This window comes from Typopeltis vanoorti, chromosome 2 (assembly GCF_054136105.1).
Source record: "Typopeltis vanoorti isolate ZY-2024b chromosome 2, IOZ_Tvanoo_1.0, whole genome shotgun sequence".
In the NCBI taxonomy this organism is placed as follows: domain Eukaryota; kingdom Metazoa; phylum Arthropoda; class Arachnida; order Uropygi; family Thelyphonidae; genus Typopeltis; species Typopeltis vanoorti.
The window spans coordinates 74,243,303-74,264,574 of NC_143550.1; the positions used below are offsets into that span (position 1 = coordinate 74,243,303).

General features: G+C 36.9%; 1 protein-coding gene across 3 annotated transcripts in view; it reads left to right on the forward strand.

The window, feature by feature from the left end:
- Positions 1-21,272, forward strand: part of LOC150109181 (uncharacterized) — a 648,231-nt gene that overhangs the window by 238,750 nt on the left and 388,209 nt on the right. For all 3 annotated transcript variants that reach the window (XM_090406029.1, XM_090406020.1, XM_090406040.1), the window contains exons 4-5: positions 4,357-4,443; positions 18,013-18,105. In XM_090406029.1, the coding sequence (XP_090262155.1) occupies positions 4,357-4,443; positions 18,013-18,105 (180 nt within the window). The remainder of the gene's footprint in view (positions 1-4,356; positions 4,444-18,012; positions 18,106-21,272) is intronic.

Here is a 21,272-nt window from a genome sequence, read left to right on the forward strand (position 1 = left end):
CACTATTCCATATATTAGCAGTCTATCATATATTAACATTCCAACACTAGATCTGCACTATAGAGTACATACTAACTAGTGACCTAGAAGAGATAAACCACTTCTTTGAAAAGTGGCATCTTATTCCAAGCACTACCAAGACTGAAACATGCTGTTTCCATTTGAACAATGGCATTGCACATGACATCTTAAGAGTGCCACTAAATGGGAACATACAACCGCTCAATTTTAACCAGAATATCTGGGCATTACCCTAGACAGAGCTCTCTCCTTTAATAGACATCTCTCTAATATTGCTGCCAAACTTAGAAACTAGAAATAACATACGGCATAAACTTGCTGGAACAACATGGGAAGTGCTTGTGCTCCAACATTAAGGACATCTGCTCTGGGCCTCGTTTACTCAACTGCTGAATATGGTGAGCTGTCTAGCTGAACATTGCACAATTTAAATTAATTGATACTGTCCTGAATCAGAAAATGCGTATCATTTCTTGAACAATAAAGATACTCCATCATATTGGCTACCAGTTCTGAGCCACATACAACCGCCACAACTACGACGCCATGACAACCTGATATAAAACAACATTTTCTGGAATCCACTGCTTGGATATAAGCTGTCAATATCAGATATAAGCTGTCTATAAGATATAAGCTGTCAATATCAGAGTGATTCCAGAATCCACCAGAATCACTCTGATATTGACAGCTTTAAGTTTTACATCACAGAGGCTTAAGTCAAGACACCTGCCTATTATAAATTTTTTAATCCTTTATCCAAGTGTGGTAGAAGATACTTTCAGGACTGGGGTAAGGTGGTACAACACTGGGCAACTCCTTGCAAAGGTGGAGCAAGCGACCAACACTCCTATCTCAGTATCTCCCATAATGTAAAACCCATCTCCTTGCAGATATGTATAATGTTACGCATTAAGGGAGGGGCCACTACCCAGACTAGTTTCAACCTTTATTGAGGTCTCTTCAGTGGGAGCCAGGCCCAAGTGGAGATACCAAGGCAGAAGCATTAGCAAGGTCATCTCCTCCTATAGGAGCTGCCAAACGGTGTGCCACCTTTTTATTAAATTACTCTGGATTTAGAGAAAGATGTTGAAAGTTTATTTTGCACTTGGTCAGACTATAATAAATTTAGTTTAATCCTTTATCCAAGTGTGGGCTCCCACTGAAGAGACCTCAATAAAGGTTGAAACTAGTCTGGGTAGTGGCCCTTCCCTTAATGCATAACATTATACATATCCGCAAGGAGATGTGTTTTGCATTATGGGAGATACTGAGATAGGAGTGTTAGTAGCTTGCTTCACCTTTGCAAGGAGTCGCCCGGTGTTGTACCACCTTACCCCAGTCCTGAAGATACTTTCAGGCACAAATTTTGTTTGCACACACTTGGATAAAGGATTAAACTAAATTTATTATAGTCTGACCAAGTGAAAAATAAGCTTTCAACATCTTTCTCTAAATCCAGAGTAATTTAATAAAAAGGTGGCACACCGTTTGGCAGCTCCTATAGGAGGAGATGACCTTGCTAATGCTTCTACCTTGGTATCTCCACTTGGGCCTGGCTCCCACTGAAGAGACCTCAATAAAGGTCGAAACTAGTCTGGGTAGTGGCCTTTCCCTTAATGCATAACATTATAACATTATACATATCCGCAAGGAAATGTGTTTTGCATTATGGGAGATACTGAGATAGTAGTGTTGGTAGCTTGCTCCACCTTTGCAAGGAGTCGCCTGGTGTTGTACCACCTTATCCCAGTCCTGAAGATACTTTCAGGTACAAACTTTGTTTGCACACACTTGGATAAAGGATTAAACTAAATTTATTATAAGCTGACAATGAAAAATAAACTTTCAACACCTGCCTATTATAACAGCACAATGACTTGTCACTGAGGGCTATGATACAACAATGTCCAAAATGGACAGGAGCTTAAAGTCTAGAAGTCATATTGCAAAATTAGCCAAAATAGGTCATCATATTACATAGATGTTGAAGAACATCCTGGCAAACATGGGAGGTTGTTATTTCTCTTTATAAGAGTTTCATAAGGCCATACTACTACTGCACAAAGATTTGATAACCAAGATTTCTTGGGGATGGAAAGTTGTGGAGAAGATCCAGGGGTGAGTGACCAAGATTGTGGCAAATCTATAGAATGCTCCCTATAAGGATTAATTGGAAGTTTATAGATTATAAAGGAGTTTTATAGAAGGCACAGAAGACTTTTATTTTTTCAGTATGTGGTAGTAAGGGAAAGAACAAGGGGTCACTCCTGGAAATTGTGTAAGAGTGTGGTTAACAAGGGTGTAAGGATCAGATTTTTATCCATGGAGGGTGGTGAATTGATTACCAGCAGGGGCATATATTCAGAACGTGCTATAGGTGTATGGTGCACACCCGTGGAATAGCAAAATCACCGATATTATATTTTTGCATTTATTCCTGTTAAAGACTCCCATAATTGTTTCCTGGCGTCACATAATTCCTAAAATTAAACACAATATACTAATTCTTCATGAAGAGGACACTTTTCGACACGTAAACATTGCATCACATTCACATTAATAACCCAGGTGTGCAGTCACAAATAACGATACCTTTGAGCCTTTTAAATGGATGTGCAGATAGTGCAGCATGTCAAATTCTTAGTATTCCAGTGGTTTTAAGCCGCTCAGAAGATGAGGAAGAGTGTGCACTAAGACAACAGCACCAAGAAATCAGTGGCTGTGATTGGTCATTGTGTCAATCAATCCAATTGAACGTTGTCATTTGTTATGAGTTGCTGTTTTAGTTTTCTGAGTTTCAATTCTTTTGCATGCATGAAGTGACATGTTTTAGACACCTATATAGACAAGTTTTTAATATATACTTTTCTATAAATAATTTAGCTTTTTTGCACACATTTACAATGGAAACGGTGTTGATGATTTACTGAATATCCCATTTTCTGCCAGAGCTTTTGCAGATTAGATGGTTGTAGTCGAAGGAGGTAAGCCTTGTCCTCCTCTTCCAGATTTACTGAGCAGGCACAAAATTGCAAAATCTGAGTAAACGAGACACTTCTTTATTTCACAATATAATACAATAGAATGGTTAACTGGATGTGCAGTATGGTCAAGACATTTTTCTTGACCTTGTCCATTTGGAATAAGCAGACCTTAATCATTTAGCTGCAGCAGTGCAAAAACATGAGCACTCGTACTCACATGTTCAGTCATTTTTAAATCTTAAGATGTTTGGAAAACAAAGAATAGACACTCTCATTGACAAACAAAGAAAAATTGAAATTACCTGTCATACATTACTTACATACATACAAGTTCCTACAGTTAGTTGCATTGGACCAATTAAGTTGAGTGCTGATGCACTATGCACTCTTAAAACTTTCATACATCGATAAAAATGCAATTGTATAGTCAACTTGACATGAAGTTTGTTGTGTGGGTTGCATAAGCCACACAACAGCACACCCAACTGAAATGGGCATGTGAAGCTACTGGTTGCCAGAGGCTGATTTGAGTACTTTTCAATAAATAAATTCAAAGAGAAATATGATAGCTTTTCTGTGAATGATGGTTAGTACAGATCTCCCAAGATGGAAATGTCTGAGAAAATAATAGTAGTAATAATGGTTTAAATGAAAATATATTAAGAGCATTTTCAGTATCATACTTCTTTATGGTCCGCACAGTTAGCTTTGCACTTCGCATATGGTTGCAAAGTGCAGAGGGGAAGGAGTGCCCTAGTTCGATTCCTGTTGGCGACATGAGGAGCTTAAGGATCTTCCTCAGCCATAGCAAAGTTAGCCGCTCTTGGGCATGGATGGCAGGGTTTTTTCCATCAGTTTATCTGGGGTTTTTCATCCCTGAAGCAGGCAAACCAGCCCCATGAACGCACAGGGTACAGTCATATGATATAGTACAGCAAGGAAGGCAACGGGAAACCACCTTGCTCATGGTCATTTCCCTAGATAGTGGCATATATATATATCTGCCCCTAAACAGCTGAAAGGCTATAACCTCAACAACTTCTTTATGGATGAGAAATGGACAGTTAAAGAAATATAGCTGTCCATTTCTCGCCATATCATCTAGATTATGAATATCATTTTAGATTTAAATTCAACATTGTGTTTGGATTTGGGCCTACACTTATGTTTAATACATATTTTCCTGTGCTTCACTGTAGTATACCAATTAATTACTGAGAAAAGATGAAACCAACTAACCCTCTTCTCAGCAGTAAATCCACATGATGATTCAAACATGATTTTTCAAAAGTAATTTCTTTTTTTGTAATTAATTTAACATTGGCCTGTTTTTTTATTTCTCTTTTAGTCAGAAGAAAGAGGTCTTTCTAAATCTAGACCAGCTCCAAGGAGTCGTTCTGCAGACTCTAATGTAGGCCGCCGTAGACAAAGATCTGTGAGTAATGCATCATTAAATTATTAGTAGTAGTATTAATAGTAGTACCAATGCACAGGCATCTCCATGGAGTGAGAATACTAATTGCAGGAGGCCTGCACAAACCATTATTCACACAATACCTAACATACCTTCCCTTAAACTCGTTCACTGTGAGAACACTCAGAACTACATCTGGCAATTCATTCTAGTCCTCATCTGCAAATGGTAATGGATATGAAAAAACTGGTAGCATGAATAAGGGGATGGCTGATAGACAGACCAAGAGAGTAGTATATGGTGGAGTTGAATCTAAGACATGGGTGACTAGTCAAGTGCCTCAGGATTTGTACTAGGCCACTACTTTTAAATTTGTACATTAATGATATAGGGAAAGATTTAAGTGGAGATATTCTTTGTTCACTGATGATGATGCAAAACTGGAGTGGACAATAGTCGATAATGGTGATGTAAACATACTGCAGGATGATGTAAATACATTGGCATTTTGGGCAAAAGGTAATTGTTTTCAATTTAATTTGTAAAATGCACTTCAGGTTAAAAAGGTTACATACTGTATCATGTTAATAGCTGGACTTCAGGAAATTGATGAGGTTAGAGACTTCAAACTAGGTAATGGTGGATGGTGAACAGTGAAATTCAGATAGCATATTGCAAAAGTTGATAAAATAGCTCAAAGGATTACTCAGATGTTGAAAAAATGCTAACAAGCAAACATGAAGAGGTTATTTATTCATATTTATAAGGCTATGATTTGTCCACATCTTAATACATCTTATCTCGGAATCCTCTCTCTCTACCACCTCCTGATCCCCCCAAGAAACATGGGATGACCAAATCTATGTAAGAGAGAGAGGATTCCGAGATAAGTGACCAAGCTGGTGACAGGTCTGTGGGTTTCAAAGCTTAGTTGAAAGCAGAAAAGAGGAGACATGATAGAAACTTGTAAGTTATTAATGGGGCTCTGTAAGACTGCCACAAAGAAAATTTTTCAATACAAGATGAATAGAGAGAAAACTACAGTTCAACCCTGGAAGTTGTATAAAAGTGTTGTTAAGAAGAGTGTGCAGACTAGACGTTTTTACTTGGGGAGTAGCGAATGAGAGGAATAAATTGCCAGAATTAGTTGTGAGTGCCCTGACAGTGAATGAGTTTAAGAAGTATCATGGGTAATTTGTGTATAAAGGTTAGTGTAGGTCTCCTGCACTGAGTCTTCTGGCTCCATGTAGATACCCATATAATAATAATATGAATTTACCCAGTGTGTATACAATAAATACCTTTGACGACTTAAATGTCTCAATCATATCACACCTTTCTCTACTGTCCCCAAACTTGTAGACATGCAGACATACTCAATCTATCCTTATAACTATGATTTCAATCCTGATGTCATTTATTTTTTATATCTTCTCTTCTGTGGCTGCTTCATCCACTTTAGATCCTTGTGATCAGATCTTAGTGCAGTGTATATTCTGATCAAAACCTGAATACAATATATATTCAGATATAGTAGAGTCTCAAAGTCTGAAACAGTGGAACCACGACCATCTTATCTCTGCTTGTTCATCCTTCTCAGTGTGTGTGTGTGTGTGTGTGCGTGTGTGCGGGGTAATCTTCTAGGTTGTGTTCACTATGTTTGTAGTATGTTTTAAGTTCAGTTTTTTTATCCACTACCATCCTCACCTCATCCACTTCTTCTAGTTCAGTTCCATGAATAGAGTATGGAACAGTGGCTGCCCGTACATAAGCACTACGACACTGCAGCATCCCAAGGAAAAAATGAAAAAATTAAATTTTGTTTGTGTTTATAAATAATAACAATGCTTACAACATTATATAAATGCAATACAATATGTTAAAAGTTACAGCTTATATTTCGACATTGATTGAATAGTTAATAATTGGAATTGTTCTATTAACGCTTTAGATTACGAAACAAATGCACTGCTATCTAACGCCAATATTCGTTTGCGCTTGTCATTGCACGTTACATCATTCCCACATTGCTCAAACAGCTGTGTATCTTTAGTATGTTTACGCATGGCATGGTGAACTATTTTTTGTAAATTTTATTTTGTTGAAATAACATATAATTAATTATTTATTATAGATACAAAGCTGAATTATGATGTGTGTCACTGTTGAAAATATGAAAAGAATTATATTTTTTCATTTGTTTCGTGTAAAGATAATTGTGATCTAACACCGATATTTGCTTGCACGTTACGTCATACGATACACTGCTGTTTGGGCAGTGTATCATATGCTTCCGCATGTTATTTCTGTGAGATATGAAACGTTTATTATTGGTGTGTTTGTGGTGAACTATTTTTTGTAATCTTATTTCATCATCATCATCATCATCAAATTCCTGCCATGTACCCTCAAGGGGTGTACAGGATATAACAGTACTACATGAAAAAATTACATCATTACTAACTTCCTATCTACAATTTTCCTCCAAATCAGTCTATTATTTGTCAAGACTCCAACATTATCAGATCTTATATTTCTATCGTCTAAGGCACTTTGTACCGTATCAATCCACCTATATCTTGGTCTTCCTCTGGGTCGTTTTCCTGCCAACCTGGCAGAGAACACTTGTTTTGCTAATCTTTCCTCTCCCATTCTATTTAAGTGACCATACCATCTGAGATTAGCTCTGCTAACACATTCCTGGATGCTGACAATGTCAAGTTCTTTCCTAATATCTCTCATTTTTAATATGATATTGCCATTGATGCCATCTGTTCACGCCTCTAATCTTTCTCAGGACTCTCATATCTGCGGTCTCTAGTCTTTGGTCAAGTGTTTTACTTCTGACCCAGCTCTCAGATCCATAAGTTAAAACTGGTTTGAACACTATCTTGTATACAGCTAATTTAGTGTTCCGACTAATTTCTTTCTTATTCCATATGAATTTATTCAATTGACTTCCCACCATACCAGCTTTGCTGATTCTGTTGTCTATTTCTATATTTAATTTACCATCTTTAGTAAAAATCGTGCCTAAGTAGCTGAAATGTTTTACTTGTTCCACAGGTTCTCCATTCACAACACAGTTGACATTTTCAATGATTCTGCCTATTTTCATTGTCTTTGTCTTTTTATTGCTGACCTTCATACCATATCTGTTACAACAGCTATTCAATTTAGTCAGAGAATCTTGCAGACTTGTAGCGGATTTATTTAGAAGTATAACATCATCCGCATAAAGCAAAGAGCTGACATTAACATCTCCAATTTTGATATCAGGTTTAATACCACATTCCTTCATAATGTGATCCATATAGATAATGAATAACAGAGGGGATAATATACATCCTTGTCTCACACCAGATTTAACATTAAACCATCTTCCTGTACTTCCTTCAATTGTAACTGCTGACTTACAACTCAAATTAAGTATTGCTTGATATAATGCTCCATTGACACCATATAATTGTAGCGTATTGAATAGCTTCTCTCTTGGCACCTTGTCATATGCCTTTTCCAAATCGACAAAACTTAAATACAGATCTTTGTTATATTCCCATGCTTTCTCGACTATTTGTCGTAAAGTGAAGATCTGATCCTGACAGCCTCTATTTGGCCTGAATCCAGCTTGTTCTTCACCAAGCTTTTCTTCCAGAATTCTTCTCAACCGTTTCTCAAGTATACTTGCATAGATCTTGCCAGGAACACTCAGTAGGGAAATACCTCTGTAATTCTCACATTCAGTTTTATTTCCCTTTTTATATATGGGTACTATGAGAGCTCTACTCCAATCATCGGGAATTCGTCCCTCTGTCCAGGCTTTCTGAACTATGCAGTGCAGCCACTGTAAGACTCTTATACCACCATACTTCAGCATTTCTGGTCGAATATCATCTACTCCTGCTGCCTTTCCACATTTCAAGCCTTTGATGGCTTTTTCTACTTCAAGTATGGATATGTATTCCTGACTGCATGCCTGGTCAGTGTTTTTTATCACTGTACTGTCATCACTGCTTGTTTCATTTAGCAGTTTTTCAAAGTAATTACTCCATACTTCAAGGATATCTTTTTCTCCTGTTTTCATGTCACCTTTATCATCTCTAACTCCTTTTACAGCACTCTTTCCTCCATTCGTAAGCTTCTTCAACAACCTCCAGAATATTTTGCCACCTTCTTGATATTTATTTTCTATATTCTTGTCAAAGTCCTCCCATGACTTTTGTTTAGCTAGTTTTACACACTGTTTAGCTTTCTTACATTTGTCTCTGTATTCTGTAAGAGTAAAAGCTGACTTATTTGCCAGGAACTTTTGATATGCTTTCTTCTTTTCCTTCACTGCTTCTTTAACTTCCTGTGTCCACCAGGGAGTTCTGATTTTTGTATCCTTGCACACAACCTCACCACATGCCTCTCTGGCAGAATCAATCAATGTTTTCTTCAGAGTTTGCCACTGAATCTCCAAGGTTTGATTCCTGTTCTCAAACTCTTTCATTTTCTTTTCAATAATCTTTCTGTGTTTTAGTGTACAGTTCACATCTGAGAGCTGCTCAACTTTTATTCGCTTTAAAACTTTCTTACATGTTATTCTTTTCAATATGAAATTCAATTTTATCCTGCTCAAGACTAAATAGTGATCACTTCCAATTTCAAATCTTCTGTACACTCTGGTGTCCTGCACCAGGGAGAAAACATCACTATCAACAATAACATAGTCAATGAGACTTTTCTTATTCCTAGCCTCTTCTCTCCATGTGAATTTGTGCGCATTTTTATGTTGGAACATGGTGTTAGTAATAACCAGTCCATGTCCTGAGCAGAAATCCAACAGATATTTGCCATTATTATTAGCTTTGCTCTTTTCTCCAAATTTTCCCAAAATATTTTTGTATGTCTCGCAATCATTTCCTACTCTGCTATTTAGATCCCCAACAAGGACCAACTTTTCCTTTTTCATTGTGTCAGTTGCTTTTTCTAAAGCCTCAAAAAATTCCTCTACTTCTACCTTAGTAGAACCTTCTGTGGGACCATAGGCACAAATAAGTCTCATTGTCCAGTTTCCCATTCTCATATTTGTCCACATTACTCTACTTGAGACTGACTGCCATTCAAGAAGATTAGCCTCATATTTTGTGTTGAATACTATGGCTACTCCTTCTTTTCCTTGATTGTCATTGCCTGAATATAACATTTTGTATTTATTGCTCAGAAAGATCTCACCAGTTTTGGTCATTTTTGTTTCAGTCACCCCTGTTATGTCGATCTGGTACTTATCTAATTCCTCAGCTAGCTCCATTTCTTTGCCATTCAGGCTTCTTATGTTGATAGTATCGATCTTTAACTCTGGTGATGTTGAGTTGGGGTTTTGTTTTCAGATTTGTTCCAGTAGCTGACTTTTCGCTGTTCGCCCTGGTTCCCTGGCGAAAACAACGGGGGCCTTGTTTAACCGGGCGTCGCCCCAGCCGGCATGTAATTTTGTCATGTTGTACCATCATTTTTTATTTTGGTTTAACCAATAAGAATACAATTTGGTCAGCTAAATCCCAAATTGCCAGCCCACAGGGTGCACCACGAGAAGGTGAGGATTGGACATTAGGTCAGAAGCCCTGGTCGGTTCTCGGCATTCCTTTAAAAGCTATGTGGAGGTCTCCTCTCAGTTATACAGCTTTGACCCTTAAGCACCCCTGTAAATCTTATTTTATTTTGTTAAAATAACATATAATTATTTATTTATTGTAGATACAAGGCTGAATTATGATGAGTGTTACTCTTGAAAATATGAAAAGAATTATATTTTTTCAATTATCGTTACACAAAACAAATGCATTGCGATCTAACGCCAATATTCGTTTGCGCTTGTCATTGCTATTGATACGAAACTTTTATTTTTGGTTTTTGTACCTGGTGAGGATGAAATATTTTTAATAAAGCAATTTTTAATATGTAAATTTATTTATTAATAAATTCGTTACTGATTAGAATTTTTTTTTTTTTTTTTTTTTTGTATATGCAGCATTTAAAATTTTCACCGGCCGCCACTGGTATGGAACCTCCTATTTGTAGATTCTTAACCTCAGTTTTTTAGTTATCTTGTTATGCTGATGTCTCCCTGTTCATTCACTCACTCCAGCTATACAAATCCCCCTGAAGAGCCTCAACTTTATGACTATACTAATAAATGTCCCAAGTTTTGCATCTGCAAATATTTGAATATCTCCCTTGATAAAGGAAAGGAATTTGATGGGGACACATAACGAGCTGATATTTAAGTTGCTATGTATGGGTTTACCAGCCTGATGGAATCAATTGAAAACTAGATGTCTGATAGTTAACAAACAGTGATGCATAAACCACTGTTATATTGCTATTAGGCACATGGGAGATTATAAAGGGATCAAGTACTGGGACAGTTACTCAATCAATGATTCAACATCAAATATACTGAGATGTCTCAGTATATTTGATCCCCTTATAATCTCCCATTTGCCTAATAGCAATATAACAGTGGTTTATGCATCACTGTTTGTTAACTATCAGACCTAGTTTTCAATCCATTCCACCAGGCTGGTAAACCCATACATAGCAACTTAAATATCAGCTCGTCATGTGTCCCCATCAAATTCCTTTCCTTCATCAATAACTCTTATTACTTTATTATAAAAGGCAACCAAATTACTGCAACAGATGTGTCCCTTAACAAATACATACACTTTTCATAAAGAATATTACTTTTATCTGCCCAATTCTCTGTACAATCTCTTAAGAATTTCTTCAAAAGCTTAACAACTACAGAAAAAATATAAATTTCTTGTAGTTTGAGGTTCTTCTGGTGGTAAGGCTTATATATTTGTTATTCATAACTGTGCATTTTAAGGAAATTACAATGTACACTGAATTTTAATTACAATAATATTAATTACATAATATTATAATAGCAATATTAATTGCTGCACTGCATGGCCGAGTGGTTAGCATATCTGCTCTCCAGTCAAAAGGCTGCGGGTTCGAATCCCACCATAGGCATGGATGTTTGCGATTGTCTGTGAAAATACTAGTGTGGTGGTAGTCGGCATTGGTGTAGTTGAGGTCATTTGGTGGATTGAATGGTGGAGACAGTTGTAGATGAGTCCTCCCTTGATGAGTCTTTGGACTCCCTGGAGGTGTAAAGTAATAATAATAACTTTGCTGAAATATCTGAAATATTAATTAAAGTCAAATGGCCATCATCAGAGAACACAGTAGTATCACATTTACAAGTAAGCACTAACACTGTAAATGAGACAAGCATGGTAGGTAAAATGTTCCATCTAAGCTGTGTGTGTGTGTGTGTGCATGCACACTGGTCAAAAAGATAGCACACTAGCAAATTTTGTGTGTACAGTAACTGTACACACAAAATTTTTGCTTTCAGAATTTTTAATTTATAGCCAATAATTTTTGAACATGCTATAAAAATTAATTATATGATAAATCTTGCTTGTCACTTATTTTATTTAGCAATTTCTCCAGTGTCTCCAATATTGCTCTGATCCATTCCAACCTAATACATGCTAATTAGTTACTTTTAGTCTGCTCCATATGGGCAAACTGTGCTGTTATCAGCAAGTTGCAGCAGTATATATTTTTAGTGTCTGCTGTCTAGACTATCCAGTCACTTGAACTCATGTAAACAATGATGGATTTTTGTAGCTATTCAGATTTAAGTGAGTTAATTTAGTGCTTGCAGTTTTCAAGGTTATTGCTAGATGAAAAAAGGACATCATTTATGTAAGAAATACTACATTAGAAATACTACATATTGAAAAGAATAACATATGAGAAAGTTTTAAAGCGAATAAAAGTTGAGCAGCTCTCAGATGTGAACTGTAGACTAAAATACACAAAGATTATTGAAGAAAAAATGAAAGAGTTTGAGAACAGGAACCAAACCTTGGAGATTCAGTGGCAAGCCTTGAAGAAAACCCTGATTGATTCAGCCAGAGAGGCATGTGGTGAGGTAGTCTGCAAGGATAGAAAAATCAGAACTCCATGGTGGACACAGGAAGTTAAAGAGGCAGTGAAGAAAGCATATCAAAAGTTCCTGGCAAATAAGTCAGCTTTTGGACTGCAAGGATAGAAAAATCAGAACTCCATGGTGGACACAGGAAGTTAAAGAGGCAGTGAAGAAAGCATATCAAAAGTTCCTGGCAAATAAGTCAGCTTTTGCTCTTAGAGAATACAGAGACAAATGTAAGAAAGCAAAACACTATGTAAAACTAGCTAAACAAAAGTCATGGGAGGACTTTGTCAAGAACATAGAAAATAAATATCAAGAAGGTAGCAAGATAGTGGTGGTGAGCCATAAAGAGTCAAAAACTCATCTCATGCTTCTCCATAGAGCTGCCTGAGAAGTGATAAGATTAATATTTAGTGTAATCTGCTGTTAGATTATATTATTATTATTCTTATTATTATTATTATTTCGGGCAACTCCGAGGAGTCGGCAGACTCTTCGAGGGAGGCCCTAATATCATGTCAAGAACAACTATTTGACATTCACACAGTATCTATCATACCTCTCCTTGAACTCATTCATGGTCATAGCACCCACAACAGACTCTGGCAGCTTATTCCACTCATTCACCACTCTCCAAGTAAAAAACCTAGCTCTAACACCCCTGCTAACCACATTCTTGCCCAGCTTCCATGTATGGGCCCCTAGTCCTCCCACCACCTCCAGTCCTATTCTCAAAAATATCTTCTGAATTAATCTTATAGAAACCCTTCAGTAATTTGAATGTCTCAATCATATCACCCCTTTCCCACCTATCAACCAATTTTTGCAACCCACAAATCTTCAACCTGTTCTTATAAGGTTCATTCCACATACCTGCTATCGTCTTGTTCACTCATCTCTGGATCCTCTCCACTTCCTCCCCATCAAGAAGAAACCCTGACACCCATATCTGGGCACAGTAGTCTAGATGGAGTCTTATCAAGACTCGATACAGAGGAATATTAACTGGCTTGTCTCTACTTGTTAAAGTATTTTTCAGAAGCCAAGTGATTTGATGAGCTGATTTAGTCACTTTTGCAATGTGCTCCCTAAACTTCAACTCCCTATCCACCAACACTCACAAATCCCTGGCCTCATCAATCTCCTGGAGTACAGTTCCACCAATGTGATATACTGCTGCTAATCTTTTCACCCCAAAATGCATAACCTTACACTTGGTCACATTAAATTGACATCCATTTTCCTTAGCCCAGTCCTCCAAACTATCCAAATCATCTTGCAAAATTTTGACATCCTGTGCACTTACAATGCTCTACCCAACTTTGCATCATCGGCAAACAAGTGAACACTTCCTCTCACATCCTTTCCTATATTGTTAATGAACAAATTTAAAAGTAGTGGTCCAAGAACAGAACCCTGCGGCACACCACTAGTCACAAACCGTCTTTTGGACTCAACTTCTGAATAAACCACTCTCTGGTATCTCTCCATCAACCACCCTCCTATCCATCTCACCAACCCTATATCCATCCCCATCTGCTCCAGTTTATTGATTAGAGTTCCATGTAGTATCCTGCCAAAGGCCTTGGCAAGGTCCAGTAGAATCACTGTAAACCCATTACCCTGATCCAGTTCAGCCATCACTGTTATAAAACATGAACAAGTTACTGAGGCATGATCTACCCTTCTCAAAACCATGTTGCCCCCCATACAGTATCCCATTTTCATCTATCCAATCCCGTATTCTTCTCTTGACTAGTTTCTCCAAGAACTTGACAATGATTCCTGATATGCTAATCGGTCCGAAATTTACAACACTAGTCTTGGAACCTCCTTTATGCAGTGAAACTATTTTCCCCTCTTTCCACCCCTCGGGACTAACCCAGACCCAAGACTCAGATTAAACAAAATGGTCAAGGGTACTGACAATTCTTTAGCTGATTCACGTACAACACGAGCTGGTTTACCATCCAATCCCACAGATGTATTGACATTGAGGTTTTGCAATAGACTACTCACCTCCACCTCATTCACCACAATTCCCGTATAATGTATTGGGTCATTCATTTCTGCAATGTCACTACCTGGATGATATACTCTTGCAAAGTGCTCGTGCAGTAATTCAACTATATCAGCTGATTCGGTTACCTCCCTACCATCGGCATTCTTTAATATAATTCTGCCATATACATTTTTTCTTTTACATGCAACATATCAAAAAAACTGTTTAGGATTCTCTTTAGCCAGCATGGCCAATGTTCTTTCGTAATCTCTTTTGCTTTTCTTACCACACTCGTTACCCTTCTGGCCTGGGCTTTATACAGTTCATGTGCCTGCCAATCACCTTTCTCCTTAAATTCCCTCCATAGTTATTTCTTTTTTTGTAGCTCAAGCTTAATGGTGTTATTCATCCATTTAACTCCTACTTGATTTATTATTCGGCCTCTAGGTATACAATCAGCCATTGCTTCATGCAAACACTTTTTAAACCGTCTCCCATGCACTGTTGTACCGTGTCTTAATTGTAAATTCCACACCTTTAGCCACCTCCCAAGTCAAGACCCCAATGATCGCTCTCACCAATTGGTGGCAACGTGGTCATATTTGTTACAGCCAAATTCTCAGATGCAGTTACCTGGTCAAGCACTCTCTGATCCCTAGTATTTTTCATTACATGCTTTTGCAGATAGTTATCCCTCAATAACCGCATAAAATCCTTCCTCCCATGTGTTCTCTCCTCCTTTCAATCAATGTTACCATAGTTGAAATCTCCCATAATAATTACCCTCCTTCCACTCATTTCTTCTATTTGCTTATGCATACTATCACCACTATCTATTCCATCACCTGGTCTATAGCAGCACCCAACTGTATATTTTGTTCTGCTAATTTCAATCTCACACCAAAGAGCCTCAAATGTGCTCTTTTCTGCAGTTCCACTTCAATTCTCCTTGGTTGTAGCTAAAAAAACTTGTTTCCCCAGGTGAGGCTCGAACTCACAACCCGAGCATAACTCACAAGCACTGCCTTATAAGTACCGTGCGCTAACCAATTGTGCCACTGGGGAACAAATATATTCTTGCAAAGTGCTCGCCCAGTAATTCAACTATATCAACTGATTCGGTTACCTCACTACCATCGGCATTCTTTAAAATCATTCTGCCATATACATTTTTTTTTTTACTTGCAACATATCGATAAAACTGTTTAGGATTCTCTTTAGCCTGCATGGCCAATGTTCTTTCGTAATCCTTTTTTGCTTTTCTTACCACACTCGTTACCCTTCTGGCCTGTGCTTTATACCATTCGTGTACCTGCCGGTCACCTTTCTCCTTACATTCCCTCCATAGTTGTTTCTCTTTTTTTGCAGCTCAAGCTTAATGATGTTATTCATCTATTTAACTCCTACTTGATTTATTATTCGGCCTCTAGGTATACAATCAGCCATTGCTTCATGCAAACACTTCTTAACCGCCTCCCATGCACTATCAACTTCTAGCCCTTGCAGTTGTACATGCCATGGCACTGAACCAATCAAACTCCTAAGCTTGTCATACTTAAAGCCCGATAATTCCACATGTACCCTGTCTTAATTGTAAATTCCACACCTTTAGCCACCTCCCAAGTTAAGACCCTATGATCACTCTCACCAGTTGGTGGCAACGTGGTCATATTCGATACAGTCAAATTCTCAGATGCAATTACTAGGTCAAGCACTCTTTGACCCCTAGTATTTTCCATTACATGCTGTCGCAGATAGTTATCCCTTAATAATGCATAAAATCCAATTCCTTCCTCCTACATGTCCTCTCCTCCTTCCAATCAGTGTTACCATAGTTGAAATCTCCCATAATAATTACCTTCCTTCCACTCATTTCTTCTATTTGTTATGCATACTATCTCCACCATCTATTCCATCACCTGGTCTATAGCAGCACCCAACTGTATATTTTGTTCTGCTAATTTCAATCTCACACCAAAGAGCCTCAAATGTGCTCTTTTCTGTATCCTGCAGTTGCACTTCTATTCTCCTTGGCTGTAGCTCATCAGCTATCATCAGTAACATTCTTCCCCCCATTTTATTCTCTCTGTCACTCCTGAACACACCATACCCCTCACATTCAATCCCACTAGCTGTGTCATCTTCTTTCAGCCATGTTTCACTAATGTCAATAACCTGTGGTCTGGAAGTGCCAACCATGGCCAAAAATTCTTCCTTCTTGTTCCTAATATTTCTGGCATTAGTATACATGAATTGTAGAAGCCGATTTGTCCCATCCCTATTTTGATGCCTTATACTAACTATCCCATTCTGATTCGTGGTCTTTCCTACTCACTTGGGCATATTACACACATTTACACACTCAACTGTCTCCCTAAAATCTGCGTATCTACTTCCCCTCCCCCTTAATAACTCTAGTTTCCCTGATTCTGCACATTCATTTCCACTACATTCGACAACAACTTTTCAAGTCTCCGTACACCAAATCCATTCAAATGTAAACCATCCATTTTATATTAATCCTTTCGCCTATCAAACTCATTCCACACATCCACAAATTCCACACCACTCATACTGCATAATTCACGCATAAAGTCATTTGCAATTATGGCCCTCCTTCTATACTCTTCACTGTCATACTGCGGCAACAGACTCACCATTCTAACTCTCTCACTCTTCTCTTTTGCTACCTCAAACAGTTCCTTCACATCCTCACTCATAGCCATTTTGCTTCCTTTTAAATCATTTGTACCTGCTACCACTATCAATTCTTTCACCCGCTGCTTTTGCATTCTAATTGACTCGCTTACATTCTTAACGTTCGCACCAGGTTGGTACGATTTTGTTAAACTCTCAATTAACACACCTCTTACTAAGGAATCTCCGTACAACACTTGCTCTTTCATTTTGTTTGCACTCACTGTTATTAGTGAGTGTAAACAAAGTGTAAACATTATCTGATTATTAGTCGGTATGCTTGGTAAACATTTTTAGCAACGCTCCAGCTGCTGATTTGCCCTATGTATCGCTCCGCGGAATAGAGCGATCTCATTCATTGCGTCAGTGTCATCACCTCGCAAATATCACCATTCATACCTCGCATATAACTGTTATCTAGATTCTCACTTTCAACAACGACCTGGTCCACTTAAATCTCAAAAGGATTAGATCACGGCATACTGATTGTCCTAGTATTATTCATTTTTGAAATATCAGGTAATTAAAAGAGTCATCAGTGTTTAGATTTATTTGAAAGTATGTATATATATTTCTAAGTATATATAGTTAGTCTTGAGCAAATCATTGCTACTATTTTGCATTTGGATTGACACTTCATTTAAAAATGCAAACCAATACAGTTAACTGTTTTATTTGTTTTTTTTCATATTCATATTTTATTCACAAGGAACTATTTAGGCAGGATCAGTGATCTTCAAGTGGGCAAGCCAGGCAGGTGCTAATTACAAAATCTTCAAAAAAAAAAGAAAAAAAGCCATTTTTCTCCATTTCAGAAAACTAACATCTGAATTTAATAATAATTATTTAATGAAACTGTTGATTATGCACTACTCAACTAATTGATACTTCTTTTTAGCTCCCTAATCCAAAAAATGAGAACGCAGGTGTAGTTTCAGAGTACAGCTTACAGTATTCAAAGAAATCTCAGGAAGAAGAGGAACGAAGACCTGTAAGATTTTTGAATTTCTGTTTTCTTTTTTTTTTTAATGGTATTATTAGTTTATACACAAAGTGTAATATACTTGCATAATATATATATATATATATATATATATATATATATACATACCATATATGTCAGCGTATAAGACGAGGCCTAAATTTTAGGCCATTTTTAGGTTTTAAGCTTATGTCTGTTGTATAAGATGATCTCCCTCCCCCCACCAATTTCTTCTTTCTTGTATTAATGCAAAGTTAGGTATTGTTGTTATATCCATTATTTTTATATCTATGCATATCGTTGTTTTTTTTTTTCATAGCATATTAGTATTTACGTGAATTACCCTAATTAAAAGTGATTAGTCCCAATTTTAATTAATTATTAATTTTGCATTTTTTTTTTAAATTTTAGGATTATTAAAATTGTTATCATTTAAAATCATGGAACCAGCAACAAAATGAAGAAAGCATGAAGCTCGATTTAAAATAAGGGTAATTGAAATGGCAAAGCAAACTAATAACTGTGCTGTTGCAACATATCAAGTGATGTGTGCTGCGTCACTTGATATGTTGTGCAATTTTGTGATCAAAGCATGGAATAAAGTAAAGACTGTAATAAAATCATTTAAAAAGTGTGGTATCTGCCTAATCTTATGGACGGTATGGAAGATGATGATCTGTTGTGGAACACTGATGACGATGAAAACAAAATCAGTTCACTGGATTCGAACTGGGATCCATAAGACAATCATTTAAACTATGAATCTGAAGAACTATTTTCAACAGACGATGAAGAAAATTAACATGAAAATTGAGGTTAATAATTATTATTTGTTTTTTAAGACTTACATCTATTGTAATATTTTAAATAAATTTATGTAACAAAAAATTAATCTGATTTGTTTATAAACACTGCTTATTTTTTTATATAACAATGCATTGTAACTACCTAAATGTTCATCCAAGAAATTAAGCTTCCCTTTTTATACTCGCCCTATAAGACGACCCATGATTTCGAGGGGTTTTCTGTAGTATTTGAGAGTTGTCTTATACGGAGACATATATGGTGTGTGTGTGTGTGTGTGTGTGTGTGTGTGTGTGTGTGTGTGTGTGTGTGTGTGTTCTGATTTTTTTTTTTTTTTATATTGCTTAATAATTGTCGGTTTAAGCCAAGCTATTGAAAGTAACTCCATACCTCTCCAAAATTCAGGTGACTATGCACTGTAGTTTATGGCGATATCAAAGTCTTATTCATGCTGATCAGTATTTCCTTTGCATTGTGTCTTTACTACCTTGGCATTGTTTTCCTTAAATGTTTTGTCTCCTCTCTGCTGATAATGATGGTTCCAATGAGATTGCATCTAGGATGCTGTTTGAATCCCTTTTTAAAAGATTTTCATCTGAAGGTGAAATTAGCTCTCTCATATAGAGATGGCAAAATTTTTCCTTATACAAACTCGTGTTTTTAATCCTGCAAAACAGGCATACCACTCAGATATTCAATATACTGTCCTTGTGACCTTGTTTGTGTTAGCCGTAATTCAAAATAATCCAAAAATCTCTTGTCTATTATCATAGCAATATCTCTTGGCCTACTCAGTCATCAGAAGTACCCTCCAAATATATATGCATCCTATAATATCTGAATTCAAAAATAAATACTTATAGTTTTGACAGAATGCAATGCATTCGCTCAGATATTTTTTCTCTCAAATACTTCCTTGAGTTTAAGTACTACTATTTCTTTCAAATATACTTATAGATAGGCAAAATATTTATAATATATATGCATAAAGTAAGAAATAAGATTTTAACTATTTGCTTTCTTATCACTGTGTAGTCCAAAAACTCATTGTGGAAGACTTACACTAAGCATTATTCAACAGTACCCTACTGTATTGCTCCTTACACTCATTCATTTTGCTCTCCAAACTCCTTCCATTCCCTCTCTATCCTGTTCGCTCTCTATTCTTCCTTATCATTGGAGATTGCTAGATCTAGAGATGCAATGTCAGTATGTCAGTGTCTCTCATACTTCTCTTTAGTCATTCACTACCTTCTCACCAACCACTTCCTCTAATTGTATGAGGGTGGTCTGAAAAGTTCTCAGCCTCGACCATAGATGGCAACATTATCGTGAAGATTTTTTTTTTCTAAGTTGGTAGATCTGTCATAAGCATCCATGTGAAATTGCAAGTCATTCTATCAAGTAGTTTGTTTTATACAGCTGTCTGAAGCAAAAGTGTTGTCTGTATCCCTTGTAATAGATAAAATTGAGTATCATGTTGTTATAAAATTCTTTGTAAAAGAAGGTTTAACACCAAAAGAAATTCATTCGAAGTTCATAAAAGTTTATGGGCACTCTTCTCCTTCGTTTTCAACAAATTTCGACAAATGGGCTGCCAAGTTTAAACTTGGCTGTACCAGCCTTGAAGATGATCTACGTGAAGGACGTCCAAAAAGTGTAACAACACCAGAAATCATTGATCAAATGCACGATATGGTATTGGATTCCAGCAAGTCAGAGTGTGTGAAATTGCTGAGACTATAGGCATTTCAAAAGAACGTGTAGGATATATTTTGCATGAAGAATTGCATAAAAAGTTTGTGCAAAATGGGTGCTATGCTTGCTCACAGCAGATCAAAAACGTACTTACATGAAAATCTCTGAACAGTGCTTGGAGGGTATTAACAAATAAAACTGATTTTGTTCATCGATTTATTACTATGGATGAGACTTGGATTCACCATTACCCACCAGAATCCAAACAGCAGTCACAACAGTGGACAGAAGCCGGTTGTTCAGTGCCAAAGAAGACAAAATCAGTTCAATCAGCAGGAAAGGTCATAACATCGCCGTTTTGGGATGCTAAAGGCCTTTTGTTTATTAATTATCTTGAAAAGGGTAAAACAATAACTGGGGAATATTATTCCGATTTTTTAACCAGACTAAACAAAAAAATTCGTGAGAAAAGACCCGGTTTGCAGAAGAAAAAAATCATCTTTCATCAGGATAATGCACCAGCCCACAAAAGTGTTTTGGCAAGGGGATCTCCACTATGAATTGTTGGAACATCCACCCTATTCCTCACATTTGGCTCCCTCTGACTTCTGTCTCTTCCCAAAACTAAAACTCTACCTCTCTGGTCAGTGTTTTTCTTCGAATCAAGAGGTGAT